General features: G+C 40.1%; 1 protein-coding gene across 2 annotated transcripts in view; it reads right to left on the bottom strand.

Moving 5' to 3' along the window:
• The window catches only part of GOPC (golgi associated PDZ and coiled-coil motif containing), a 35843-nt gene extending 24107 nt beyond the window's left edge, over positions 1-11736 (bottom strand). For both annotated transcript variants that reach the window (XM_057528029.1, XM_007190758.2), the window contains exon 1: positions 11240-11736. In XM_057528029.1, the coding sequence (XP_057384012.1) occupies positions 11240-11527 (288 nt within the window). In that variant the 5' untranslated portion in view covers positions 11528-11736. The remainder of the gene's footprint in view (positions 1-11239) is intronic.
• Between the last annotated feature and the right edge of the window lie 2885 nt (positions 11737-14621).

Raw genomic sequence — 14621 nt, 5'->3', positions numbered from 1 at the left:
GTACGATAAAAATGTATTATAGACATGCATCAATTTTACAAATTGCCCACCAAAAAAAAAATTATAAAAATTTAAAATCACCTATTACTAGAGTGTTCAGTATTCTCTGAAGACTGCACCTTTAAAGTACAAATGAGCCTGGTCTAGACAGTCCTTCTTAGTCAAAAAAACACCTATTGAGTTTTATAATCTTTGAAATAAAATAATCACAAAAGGAAAATACATATTTGAATAATACGCACTTTTTGAGCAATATGACGCTTATGCTAAAGTAAACCTACCCAGAAATAGTTTAAAATAAGCCATTTAATCTATAACAACCCTTATCATTTTTTTCATTACATTGACTTTCATTCTGTATCTGTCTTACTGTTTCTTTCCAGTGTTGTCTAATATATTCCTCTATTCCTTATATTTCCTATAACCTAGAAGTAGATCTAAAGGTTTAACTACATTTACAGTCAGCCCTCCATATCTATGCAATCTGCATCCACAGATTCAACCAACTGTGGATCAAAAATATTCAGAAGAAAAAACTCCAGCAAGTTCCAAAAGGCAAAACTTAATTTGCCTCATTCTGGCAACTATTTACATAGCATTTACATTGTATTAGGTATTATAAGTTATCTAGAGATGATTTAAAATATACGGGAAGATTTGTGCTGCTTATAGGCAAACACTATGCCATTTTATAAAGGGGACTTTAGCATCCATGGATTTTGGCATCTGCAGGGGTATGGGTGGGGAGGCCTAGAACCAATCCCCTGCAAATACTGAGGAACTATGGTACTTAAATGTTTGTGGCAAGTGGGCTTCCCTGGTGGCGCAGTGGTTAAGAATCTCCCTGCCAATGCAAGGGACACAGGTTCAAGCCCTGGCCTGGGAAGATCCCACATGCCGCAGAGCAACTAAGCCCGTGCGCCACAACTACTGAGCCTGAGCTCTAGAGCCCGCGAGCCACAACTACTGAGCCCACGTGCCACAACTACTGAAGCCTGCGCGCCTAGAGCCTGTGCTCCGCAACAAGAGAAGCCACAACAATGAGAAGCCCGCGCACCACAACGAAGAGTAGCCCCCACTCACCGCAAATAGAGAAAGCCCGTGCGCAGCAACGAAGACCCAACGCAGCCAAAAATAAATAAATAAATAAATAAATTTATTAAAAAAAAAAAAAAAAGTTTGTGGCAAGAAATACACTGTGTGTTTCAAGAGGTATATATTGTCTGGTTGTCCCACTATGATTTATGTTTCAAACCAAAAATCTCATGATTTATTAATAACTGAGTAAAACTGGCATTAAGAAAGATGCTAAAGAGGCACAAGTGGTATTCATTAATTAATTTGGCAGACTAATATTCAAATCAGAAGTGACTGTATTCTAAAAAGGCAAGGAAAAACAGGGTAGTATGGAGGTTTTTTGAAAGTGGCCTACTAGAAACGTGGACTCTTCATTAAGTGAAATAATTTCTCAAGAGGTTGCTCAAATTTTAAAAAATTAAGTAAAAATTCTTTACAAAGCAAGGATGCAGGTATCAAAATTCAAAGCCCAATTTATTTTGGAACAAAACAAGTGTTTCAAGTTTACTCTAAACTTCATAATATTTAAATAACTCTTTTCTTGTTTATGATATAAGCATTTTAGCTGCTAAGAAAAGTTAGTTAATGGTAAATTTTATGTGAAGAATAGAAATTTCCATATTTTATTCAATGGCTAACCTCCTAATATCACAGAACTTTATAATCAAAGAGATCTTAGAGAACATAAAAACTATGATTATGACGATTACTATTTGGATAATAAAACCAAGGCCCATCAAAGCTGCTTTTATTTCTAGGGCTACCCAAATGGTCAGTAGCAAAACAGCACTTTGAACCCAATTCTTACTCCCAGGGCAAGGTAGTAAAAGTATTATCAAGCAGTTAGCCATTAGGAAAAATGTGTTTCTACAGCTACAATACCTATGTTTGACTTACTAACAATACTCACAGCTACCATAAAGCAAGCATTTACCTACTATATGGCAAGCATTCACGTACCATGTGCCATCTGTTAATTCTTATCATCATACTCTCTTTTTTTTTAATAGCTAAGGAAACTGGAAATCAGGGTTTAAGCAATTTGCCCAAGATCACACAGCTAGTAAATAACAGACTAAAAACTAGCTTGACCATAAAAAAAGGCTGAGCATCTTTCACCTCACTGTCTTACCTTGGCAACACTATAAGGAGCAAAGAGTGAAAATTAATAGCTGATTTCAACCTTCAACTCTTAAATTTTCAAATGATATCCAAAAAAATCTTTTAAAAAGCAAAATCAAAACCAGTTAGTCAATGAGTTAACCCAATCTCTTCACTTTCCTACATTTGATCTTGGATTCATTTACAGAAAAAATAAAATAAAATAAAATAACACAAAGCTGACCATCAGAATATTCTTTCCCTAGAACTCATCAAGGACAAAATGACCTCACTCTAGGAGGATTTCTGAGCCTTAAGACCATGGCCTTCATTTAAAGGCCATTAAACAACCAATGGTGAGATTTTCTAAGGTAGTGATTCTCAAAATGTGGTCCCTGGGGACCTCCCTGGTGGTCCAGTGGGTAAGACTCTGTGCTCCCAATGCAGGGGGCCCCGGTTCGATCCCTGGTCAGGGAACTAGATCCCACGTGCATGCTGCAACTAAGAGTCCGTATGCCACAAATGAGTCCGCATGCTGCAACTAAGAAGTCTGCATGCCACAACTAAGAAGTCTGCATGCCGCAACTAAGAGTCTGCATGCCGCAACTAAGACCCGGCACAGCCTAAGTAAATAAATAGTTTTTAAAAAAATTAGTTTAAAAAAAAAATGTGGTCCCTGGATCTCCACTATCAGCTGGAATGGAGTGGGGAGATATATGAAACTTCAGGGCACATTCTGCAACATAGGAATGAAGTATTCCCAGGAATGAAAAAGACAGATAGAGAGGCAGTGTATTTAAACAAATTTTGAGGATTATCATTACCATTTATTGGTAAATGCAGTCATTACTATTCTATTTCTTCTCTCAAACTCTTTTCCATCAGGATAATTCCTTTCTAATATAATTCTTAACTTCTGGATTCCACTCTGTGGCACCAAAATCAAAGTAATTTTTTATTCAGAGTCTCCTATTATTCTACTCTGTCTAGACCTTAATCCTCTGTCCATATAATCTTGTAAAAATACACAACAGGTCTTCCCTGGTGGTGCAGTGGTTAAGAGTCCACCTGCCAATGCAGGGGACACGGGTTCGAGCCCTGGTTTGGGAAGGTCCCACATGCCACAGAGCAGCTAAGCCCGTACGCCACAATTACTGAGCCCCATGCCACAACTATGGAATTTATGTTTTAAAAACGGTAGCTGGACTTCCCTGGAGGCACAGTGGTTAAGAATCCGCCTGCCAATGCAGGGGACACAGGTTCAAGCCCTGGTCCGGGAAGATCCCACATGCCGCGAAGCAACTAAGCCCATGCGCCACAACTACTGAGCCTGCGCTCTAGAGCCCATGAGCCACAACTACTGAGCCCACGTGCTGCAACTACTGAAGCCGTGCTCTGCAACAAGAAGCCACAGCAATGAGAAGACCGCGCGCCACAACAAAAAGTAGCCCCCACTCACAGCAACTAGAGAAAAGCCCACGTACAGCAATGAAGACCCAACACAGCCAAAAAAAAAGGCAGCTGTGTGTAACATGGGAGACAATGTGACTGAACTAGAGTTGGGGGATTTGAAATGGAGACAAGTAGGTAAGTCTATGATGTATTTTTAAAAGTTAAAGTACTTTAAACCTCAAAATGAAGTTCCAAACAAGATAAAATGTTTTCTGTTTTCATTTTAATGTTAAAGAATTCAGCTGCTCTATAATCAAACTCGAGGTGGGATGAGGAGAATCAACCTACCAAATATACTAGAAATGTCAAAAGTACACTAAATCCATACTCAATACTCTAATGTAATGATGTTTAAAGTTATTTTTAGTCAGTTTCAAATTTTTCTTAAAATGGAATACCATGAAATATTAACTAACAAATCATATCTTTGCAATTGATTCAGTCTTTCACTAATATGGTGGGCCCTATGTTAGACACAATGGATAGTAGAGTCAACAAGACAGACACCATCCCAGCTCTCATGAAACTTGTATTACAGAATGATTACTGATAAACTTTGAGGACTCATGGCAGAATGAGGCAACTAAAGTTGTTTCAAATAATTTATTCATTCAAATAAACATTTATTGAATATACACAGTGTGCCAGGATCTGGAGACAAAATGATGAATAAGACATGGATTCTGCCCTTGAGGATTTTACTGTCTAATAGAAAGAGATAAAAAATACATTTCCAGGGCTTCCCTGGTGGCGCAGTGGTTAAGAATCCGCCTGCCAATGCAGAGGATGTGGGTTCAAGCCCTGGTCCAGGAAGATCCCATAGGCCGCGGAGCAACTAAGCCTGTGTGCCACAACTACTGAAGCCCATGTGCCTAGAGCCCATGTTCCGCAACAAGAGAAGCCACTGCAATGAGAAGTCCGTGCACCGCAATGAAGAGTAGCCCCCGCTCGCCACAACTAGAGAAAGCCTGCCCACAGCATCGAAGACCCAACGCAGCCAAAAATAAAAAATAAATTAAAAAAAAAAATACATTTCCAATTATGATGTAAAGTGTTGTAAACACTAGTGTACAGGCATGTGTGATGTACCAATTCAAAAAGAAACAAAGGGAGTCAGAAAGGAGAAGTTTACCTGAATGCTGAACGGAGATCAGCTAATACATGGAGTAGGGAAAGGGAAAGGTCTGAGATGTGAAAACCCCTAGCAAGTGAGACAAGAATGTAAGTGGGTCAAAAAGGTTGGTGTTTAATGTGTTGGTTCCAAATTTCCAAAAATTGGCCCCTTTTTAAAAGGGGCCAAACACCAATTCTGTAATCCACATATAAATCAACTTGATATCATGGAGAAAAAAACTACTAACCAATTCTTAGAAACCAAAACGGGTTCACAAACATAATGCCATAGCCAAAAATCAGCTTTCACAAGCATTTGATAGTTCAGATTATTTCACCTATGACAAAGTCTTGGCCTTCTAAGAGCTTACCTTCTAGAGGTAGAGAAATGTGGCAACCACAAGTTGTAGTACAATGTATAATAATAAATCTTGTAACAGCCCGAGCAAGTCCAAGGTGTTAAGACAGCCTCTGCCTATAGAGTTGGGTGAGGAAAGCCTTCACAGAGATGGTGATGTAAGTGGTGTGCTGAAAGATGAGTGGGTGTTTGACAATGTAGACAAAGGGGACAGAGAAGGTATTATACACAAAAGCCTGTGCCAAAGTAGAGATGCCATGAAAGAGCAGGCCTATTTAGAGAAATGCAAATAAACCAGTTTTATTTGAGGCAAAAGCAGCTAAGAAGGGGCGACAAGAGATGAGGACAGACAGACTGGACACAGATCAACATGCTACAGAGTTTGAATTTTAGCCAGTAAGTAATAGGGAGGTATACAAAGAAGAGTGACGTAGTCAGACTTGCCTTTTGATATGAACCATTAACATGAATCACTTTAGAATGATTTTGGCAATGAGAGGATGATTTGGAGGGGGTAATAAGCAATTAGGAAACTATGTTAGGAATATGCAAAAAAGGGATAAGGACCTTAACGATGCACAACCTCCTAAACTCAACCCATTATCTTTCCTGCCAGACCCACTCCTTCTCCTGGATTCCTTACTTCAGTGAATGGTATAAGTCTCCTAGGGTTGTCATAACAAATTACCACAAACTTGGTGGCTTAAAAAGAACAAAAATTTACTCTCTCACAGTTCAGGATGCAGGAGCCCCAAATCAAGGCACTGGCAGGGTTGGTGCCTTTTGGAGACCCTGAAAGAGAACTGTCCCATGCCTGTCTCCTAATACTGTGGTTGCCAGCAATCCTTGGCATTTCTTGGCTTGTAGACACGTCACTCGAATCTCTTATTCCATCCTCACATAGCCTTCTTCTCTGTGTCCCTGTGTATCCTCGGAGGATACTCTCACTGGATTTAGGACCCACTGTAATCTGCTATGACCTCATCTCCATCCTTATATTAATTACATTTGTAAAGACCCTATTTCCAAGTAAGGTCACATTCTGAGGTTCTGTGTAGACATGAATTTGGGCAGGGGAGCACCATTCAAGCCACTGTAGGTATCAACCAATATATTTCCCAAACAGAAATGTGGTATCATCCTTAACCATTCCTCTTCCTTTGCATCTAGATAATTATCAAATACTGTTTCTACTCCTTTAAAGATTATCTCCTTTTCTTCATCCCCAATACCATTTTCATTTCAATAACACTCTTGTCTATATAGCAAACTCCTTGCTACAGCACTGGCTGAACTCAATTATTACTCTCATTACTGTGCCTGTATTGCCAGAGAAAGTCATATGACAGGGCAGACTGGTTGTACCATGAATTTATGATAACTCCAAATTAGGCCTCAGCATTGTCTGGCAGTCCTTCTATTTCTCTGGCCAACTTGCTCTCCCACTCTTCCATTACTATTTCAAATCTTTCTCACTCTCCTCGAGCTCTTACTTTCACCCACTTTCAGCAGTTGTCCCAGGCTCCTATTCTACAGAGAATACAGAAGCCGTCACACAAAACACTCCTGCTTCTGTGCTTATCATCTCTCCTTTCCCTTTAATAGCTGTCCTTTCAATATAAAGCCATTCTCTCTACATGTATTTTGGATTTCATCTTCACTCAGAAATCTTACTAATTATCCTCTCTTTCTCTAGAATATTCAGATTTTCCCTCAACTAGATGCTTCTCATTGGCTTGTAAACATGTTTAAGTTTATTTTTCCATTAAAAAAAAAAAAGAAAACAATACCCCCCTTGAACTCCCCCGCCCCCTCCCGGCTATCCAGCCACACTCAACTTTTTCTGCTTGCTTTTTTTCTCTCCACCTCCTCCTTCCCCAACCAGACATAAATGTGTTTTTGGAGAGCTTGGTTTCTCTAGTTCTGTAGTCTTGGGCCCCTTACTTAATCCCTGTAAAATGGGAATAACAATACTAAACCTACCCCACAGGACTATTTTGTGAATTGGGTGAATCGATACATATAAAAGACCTAGCACAGAGCCTGGCCCATAGTAATTGATCAACAGTTAGCAATATAGTTATTGCTAGCAATATATAATATCCATCCATTTATCCAGCCAACTGGCACCTTGGAGTCATCCTGAATTCCCACATCCCCCTGTTCCAACCCATCCCTAGATTTTATTTTTACTTCTCAAATCTCTCTTGTTCTGAACACTTTCCTCCACCTCTGCTATCCTACTCCCATCATCTCACATGGATCAGAATTAAGAGCCCCCTAAATGGTTTTCTGCATTTATTCTTGTTATTTCCCCAAACTCTCTCCTTATCATAGCCAGAGTAAATTATTCTAATCTCCTATCTGAGGTTACCACCTAATTTAAAACATTTCCCATTGTTATGATAAAGCCCTCAAATCTACTACATGGTCTGGAAAATCATGTAGATATTGTCCTTACCTACCTGTTCAAACTTATTTTGCATCTCACTACTTTTGCCCTATGCTCTTAAAACACATATCAACTCTCAGTTCTTCAAATGCATTAGCACTCGCCCATCACAGGTGCTTTCTACGTCCTGTTCTCTCTACCAGAATGTTGAACGATACTCCTATTTCTCTTGGCCTAATTAATTCCTACTCATCCTTTATGTCTTAACTCAATAGTCACTTCCTCAAAGAAGCCTTTCTTGATCCCCCAGAATAGGTTCTCATTACTCTATGTACCTCAAAGTTGGAATTTCACATTTACATGATAATTATTTCAACAAATTCCAATAAAATCCAAGTTCCATAACAGTGATGATTATGTCCGTTTTTGCGCTCCATTGTATCCCAAGTGTCCAACACAGCATATGGTGCATAATTAGCACTCAATAAATATATACTGGAGCAATATTAAACTTCAAGTTCAATGCTGCAAAACAGCCTCGTCGCTTGTTTAAAAACAGAACAGCTTTCCTATACTAGCCTAGAATGCTGCCCAGTTCATCCAAGTATGGAACATGGCACTAGAAACTAAATACGAATAGCCTTGGTATAAGTAAGTAAGTAGAAAGGCAAAGGGAAATCAATGTAGTAATTATTGAAAAGAGCAAGGATGGGGAATTCCCTGGTGGTTCAGTGGTTAGGATTAGGAGCTCTTACTGCCAGGGGCCCAGGTTCGATCGATCCCTGTTCGGGGAACTAATATCCCACAAACCGAGTGGCCAAGTAAAAAAAAAAAGAAGAGCAAGGATGGACAGGTGAGAATGGGGGCAGATTATGGGGGGGAATACTATTTTTGAAACCTACCATTTTATGGCACTGAAACTGTTCAATGAGCGGTTAACAGCCAATGTTAAACAAATTGCAATAAAACTGATACACTAAAAAAAAAAAAAAACACCGAAAACAGAATAGCTTTAAAGCAGTAAAAGGGTAGTATATCATTAGGTCATTTTCAATGTGGCTCTAGATGGCTGTGAACAGTAAATCACTTTAAAAAAAGATACTTATTCAGCAATTGCTGAGGTAAAGGAGGACATGACAGAAGATATACTGTTTTGCTGTTATTTTAAAGAAGGGGTGAACAGGCAGAAAATCGTACTTCAAGGCAGAGAGGTGAGTTTTTCTAAAGCACTGGTTCTCATCCTTTGTTCTACTCCAACACACCTACTACTGCTACTATTACTATTACTACTACTACTATCCCAATCAGTACCTGTGACTCCAGCACAGCTATCACCAAGTGGCTCACCATAGCAGGGATTCTCAAGCAGGTGGGAAGTATAAAAGAGATGTGAGTAATTTGAAATGCACTACCTCAAAATATTCTGAATTCTCTGCCCTCCCCTTCCCGTTATAGATATCCCTCTCCCCAAATATAATTTATGGAAAAAAGCAGTCACATAGATGTCACTTATATTTAATTTTTTAATGTAACCTCTTTTTTTGTAGCAAAATTGTTTTCCTAACTACTATATTAATATTAAATTAACTACCTAAAGACAATGACTGAGCAGAAGAAGGGCAATCTGGAAGGATACTCAAGACCAATTTAAATATATCATAAGTTACTCATACTGGAGGTATCTCTCTTGATTATAAAAATATTTTATTATGGTAATATGGTTTAAGGTATTAATCTCTAAAACCACCGAACTTTGGTGCACATCTGCTATATCAAACTGTAAGTGACCTCAAATATTATGTCTTAATGTCCATATCCTTAAAACAATAAAACTAATTCAATTCACTTGCTAAGAAATAAAACAGGGCAAGAAAGTATGGAAATCTTTTCTAAAATTTCAAGATCTCAAAAGATTGCTAACAGTACACAGGGCAACCTCTGAAATTCTGCAGATGATACAATGGCAGATCTACTTCGAAAAGCACTACTGACAATGAACCTCTCTCCTCAGCAATATACAACAGAGTCCATGAAAACTGTAGAAACTGCTAAATATAGAAAGAATAACCCCACAGACAGAGAAGTCAACTGTAACTGAAAAAACACAGAAACAATCCCCATTTCCTAAGATCTTTAAATCAAAGGCTTCAAGCATGTTGAAAAATCATGCTCACATTGTGATAGGCTAGCATTTCTTATTTTGAGAAATCATGCCACCTTCTAAGCCAGGACATAGAATCAGAATACATAATTACATCCAAATAGCACTTTAAAGTTTCCTTAAGTCATTTAAAAAATGAATTACATATTGTTTCACTTTTTAGAATCTGTTTATCTCAGTAAATACTCTCAGTTGTAGAGTAGCAAAAGCTACTCTTGCTGTTATTTAAAGCTGAAGTGCTATTTCTAAAGACCATCAAATGCAATTTCACTACATGAATAAATAACCATCTTCTAGAAAGTACCACTGAAGCAAGAATTCAAGAGACATTTTCATATACCTAGATTAAGAAGCGATTAGCTTCATAGCAACACTTCCAACCTTTTCAGAAAGGATGAAAGAAATTAACAGTCCTTTCTGTGAACAAGAGTCACAAAATCTCCCATATGCAATTCTATGTTAATCAAAGCTAAATTATACCACCTTTTCCACGACTGACAGAAAAGAGAAAGAATGCTAACCACTAAGCAAGGAGAGGATGCATTTCTGATATTCATACTGATTTGGATCCAGTGGGCATTCTCAATCACCACAACTGATAGTAACGATGATTTCTCACAAAATCTAATGTTCAAAGAACTGTGCACATCATTTATTATTCTATTTTTACCTACTTTAAAATGAAAGACCCATTCTCTTATTTAAATTATCTAGTTAGAAAATGATCTTTATGTAATAATTGTAATCTATCATGATTTCTAAATATTGTAAAAACTTAATTTTCTGCAAAAATGGTAGGTTTGGGGGTTTTTTTTGGAAGCACCACCACTGCACTCACACCCACAACCAAGATTAGAGACTAAAGCAAATGATCATCCTTCACACACTCTCAAAAATAAACCCAGACTTTGGGAAAGATAGTGAAGTACAGACAAAACCTCAATGTTAGAAGTCAGCTGAATAATTGTAGGACGCTCTGGAGGGCTGTGCCTGTAACTTAAGGACCAACTAACTGTAAACTGAAACAGACACTGATACCGTCTTGCTTATCCCACTAACTCTTCTTAAGAGCTTTGATCAAATTCCCCTAAATAGTTCGGGCAGGCAAGGAACAGTTCGTCTGTGTGCAACAACAGAAACTGATCTGAAATAGTTAAAAATAATCAGGACTGTGTCTGTCTGGTGATATACAAACCTAGTTTATCAATGTGAAAGTAGATCTAAAAACTCAAACGTTAAAAGGTGAGCTAAAGTATTCTTATGACAGAATCTCTGCGCTTCAGTTAAGTCTGAGATCTGTTAACGTAACAGGCACAAGTAGGCTGGAGTAATTAGTTCCTGCTTCCTCCTCATAGAGATACAAGGAAGGTGGACGACAGGATCCCGGGAGACCCACACGTCAATCCACACACCTTTTTCTGCTCTAACCTCACCTCAGTCCTTTCCTGCGCGCGCGCGCACTCCCCCGTCACGTAGGAAGCCCAGGTGCCCCGGTTGGCAGTTTTCTAGGGTCGTTTCACGGGTGCGTTAAATGAGGTCTGATGACTGGAGTTGAATGCCACCCCCTCCAGCGCCCACAGCTCACCTCTAGCTTGTGGTTGATTTGGGACACAGTCTGGGCTTTGTGGCAAAGCTGCGCAAAGCAGGAGCTCAGGCTGGTCATCTTCTGTCTCCCCTCATAAGTGATGTCCGCCTGGTCCGGATCGATCTCGCCCAGGAGCAGATCCACATCCACGAAGGCCTTGTCGAACTCCTTCTCCAGCACCTCCAGCCACCGGAACATGGATACCCCGCCGGGGGAGACCCCCACGGCGCATGAGGCGCCTCCTGGGCCCCCGCCGGCTCCTGCCGGGCATGGGCCGCCCGCCGACATGGCGCCGTCTAGGGCCTCCCCTGACTGCTGCTGACCTCGCAGTCCACCCGCGAGAGGAACTGCTGGGACTCCGGGAACCCCCGCGCACGCACGCTCCGTCGGTCCCCTCTCTTAACCCTCGCGCGGCTAACGCCGGCTACGCAGCCCCGGAGGGGCAGGAGCAGCGAAGCTGAGGCGGCGGCGGTGGCGGCACACGGAAGACGCGGGCCGTCCCACCTCTCGGCCCGCCCTCGCTGCGCATGCGTATCGAAGGCCTCGGCGGCCGCAGCCAGGAGGGATGAAATGGGCGGGGCTAGGATGAGACCTTGGCCTATGAAAAGCCTCTGCTTGGGACCGCCTGTCAGCGGCCATATTGACATCTGGCAAACTCCTGCTTGAATCCCCGGGAAACCGAGGCGCGTGGTGTTGACTTAGAAGTTGGAAAGGCCCGAGGAAGAGAAGGGTGTCCACGTCGCAGAGAGAAACAGCTTCCACCCGTTTGACTTCATAGTGGGCGGGAGCCGTTCTAGAGTCGTCTGGGAAAGTTGCCGCGGTGACGTCCCGGGGCAGGGAAGGAAGAGTGAGGAAGGGACATTTGAGCCTGCGCAGTGGCCACGTTTTATCTTTTCCAGTCCAGTTCTTGTTTAGGGTGAGGTGCGCGGGGTGTGTGGGCACAATCGTTCTTCTTGGTAAACCAGGCCTTAAATTCCGGGTGGAACCTGCCTAGAACTGCAAGTTGAAGGGCAGCGGCTCACCAAGTTTTGCTGAATTAATACGAGGCCTTTTCTCTTGTGATTAAAAGTCAGGCAGCCTTGGGTTCAAGTTTTAAACTCTATCACCTATTAGCTGTGCCATCTTAGTTGTATTCTTTAATGTCGAAGCCTCAGTTTCCAAAATTTACTTCACTCAGTAGTAAGGTAAAATGCTTAGCTCCAGTGCTTGGCACTTGGTATGCCTTATTATTCACACCACAGGTCATACATTTCCAAAGCAACTACCTAAAAAGGTGTACTTATTTTTAAAACTGGTGTAGTGTTCCTACACGCGACAATTAGGTAAAACAAAATTATGAGGATTCATATATTCATAATTATATTGAATGCAGAACCCTGTTGAGGCATCGGGGGCACAAAAATGAATGAGGCATGACCCTCATGTTAGCAGAACTCATAGGCTACTGAGTCTAACCCTTATAGCTGCAACTTTAATTTGAATACTCACTCTCAACCCCCTTCCACTTCAAGAGTAGCCCAGTCTTGAAAACAGAAGGAGAAACCAGTCTGATAGAGTAGAAACTGTCTCTCCTAGGAGACTTGCCTAAGGGAATATTTTACTGGCAGATGACAGGCTCTTCCAGTTAATCTCCACCAAAGCCTGCACTGTGGGCCCCTCACTAATGCTATGCCAATGAGGAATAAGAAATCATAGCTTTAGTTTGCTCTCTGGGTCAGGGCAGAATGTTTAGCATAAAGTCCTTTGGCTTCAACAAACTTAGCTAAGCAAAACTACTCAGAGATCCTTGCCTTGAGCTTAAGTAGGCACATTCACACAGGTTTTACCCAGAAATAATATAAAACTAAGATTTTCATCTTTCCCCTACTCCCTTCCAAATTAACTTTTTTTTTATCCGCAGTATTTGCAAGAACATCATTACTACAGCTACCAAGTTCCCAGCCACTTTCTCTATTCATAATACAGTTAGCAATCCCATTTTCAGGAATTTAAAGTACGAAAATAATTTAAAGTTGGGGTTGAGGGGCCAACGTACATATGGAATCACAGTGATAGCTTTCAGTTATTGAATACATACTATGTGCTAAACATTGTGCTATCTGCTTTACTTCTTTGACTCTCACAAAATCCTGTCAGTTAGCTGTGGTCAGGTTTTTATAGATGAGTCACAGAGAATTTAAGTATCTTGATAAGCTTGGTATACAGCTAAAGATCCACTGAGGTGAGATTTCAATCTAGGTGTCTTTTTCTCTCAAGTCTTAGCTGTTAATCACGGGGTATAGAAGGATGAGGAAATCCATTTCTTCATGTTTAAGTTACCAGTGTAATAAATTGGCAAATCAGTCTAAAAGTTTTTTTCAAAAAAATAATTTTTTCCCAGTTATAAGTCATATACAAATCTATTAATATATAAGAACTATTATCCAAAAAATTAACTGTAATACTCATTTTCTATTACCACTTTCTTTTGTTTATATGAACATTTGAAAATAAATTTCATTTCTTTAAAAAAATATATCATTCAACTTCCTGCTATATTGTGTGGGTACAACTGAAATGCATTTTAAGTGTTCATATGTATCCAGTGCTCTGATCCTTGGTGAATACCCCCATTTTCAGAATTGAAGAGCCTGACTCCATTTCTGTGTACAATTTTTTTTTTCTGTGTACAATTTTTACAACTCCCAAGTCACACCCTGTATCTCAGAACACTTTCATCTCATATTGTCCCTTCTCATTACCATGTGATGTAGCAACTTCTGCATCCCTGTGTGCTTGCTGCTTGGTGCTATGTGACTATTTCGAATGCTCATGAGGAACCCTCTAGGTACACATTATCTTTTGCCCACCTTGACTGGGGTTCTGCATTTTTGCAAGTCACAGCCTAACATGGAAGTGAAAGGCAGGGTTTGATGTTCTAGTGCTGCCATCTGTTGTCAGTGTGCTCTATCTACACTTATTGCCTTGTTTTGGTCTACTTTGGAATTTGGAATAGTATGTAATCTCAATACTTGTGGGACTTATTTTCCTAGGGATAATAAAATCTTGATACTTCTGTTTGCAATTGCATTGGCAGAAACCTCCAAAAACTGTTTCATGAATTATGTTTGTGTGATTAAAAATTTCTTGTATAACTTAAATGTGACAGTCTTGTTTTAAGAATTTAAGAGTTTTACCATAAGGTATTACTAAGAATACAGTGGGGGGCTGAGGAAACTGGGGAAAAAAGGAAGATGCTAAAGATTTCTTTGGTGGGTAGTGGTAATTAGCTGTGAGGTTAGTGTAGAGTTCAAACATTTATTAGCACATCGTTAATTGCAAAGGCACTGTAGTGAATGGGCATAGAAGTCTCCCTCTCCTTGGACTGGAGAGGAAGATTATC

Source organism: Balaenoptera acutorostrata, chromosome 14, assembly GCF_949987535.1.
Source record: "Balaenoptera acutorostrata chromosome 14, mBalAcu1.1, whole genome shotgun sequence".
NCBI lineage: Eukaryota > Metazoa > Chordata > Mammalia > Artiodactyla > Balaenopteridae > Balaenoptera > Balaenoptera acutorostrata.
This window is presented reverse-complemented; position numbering and strand designations above follow the sequence as displayed.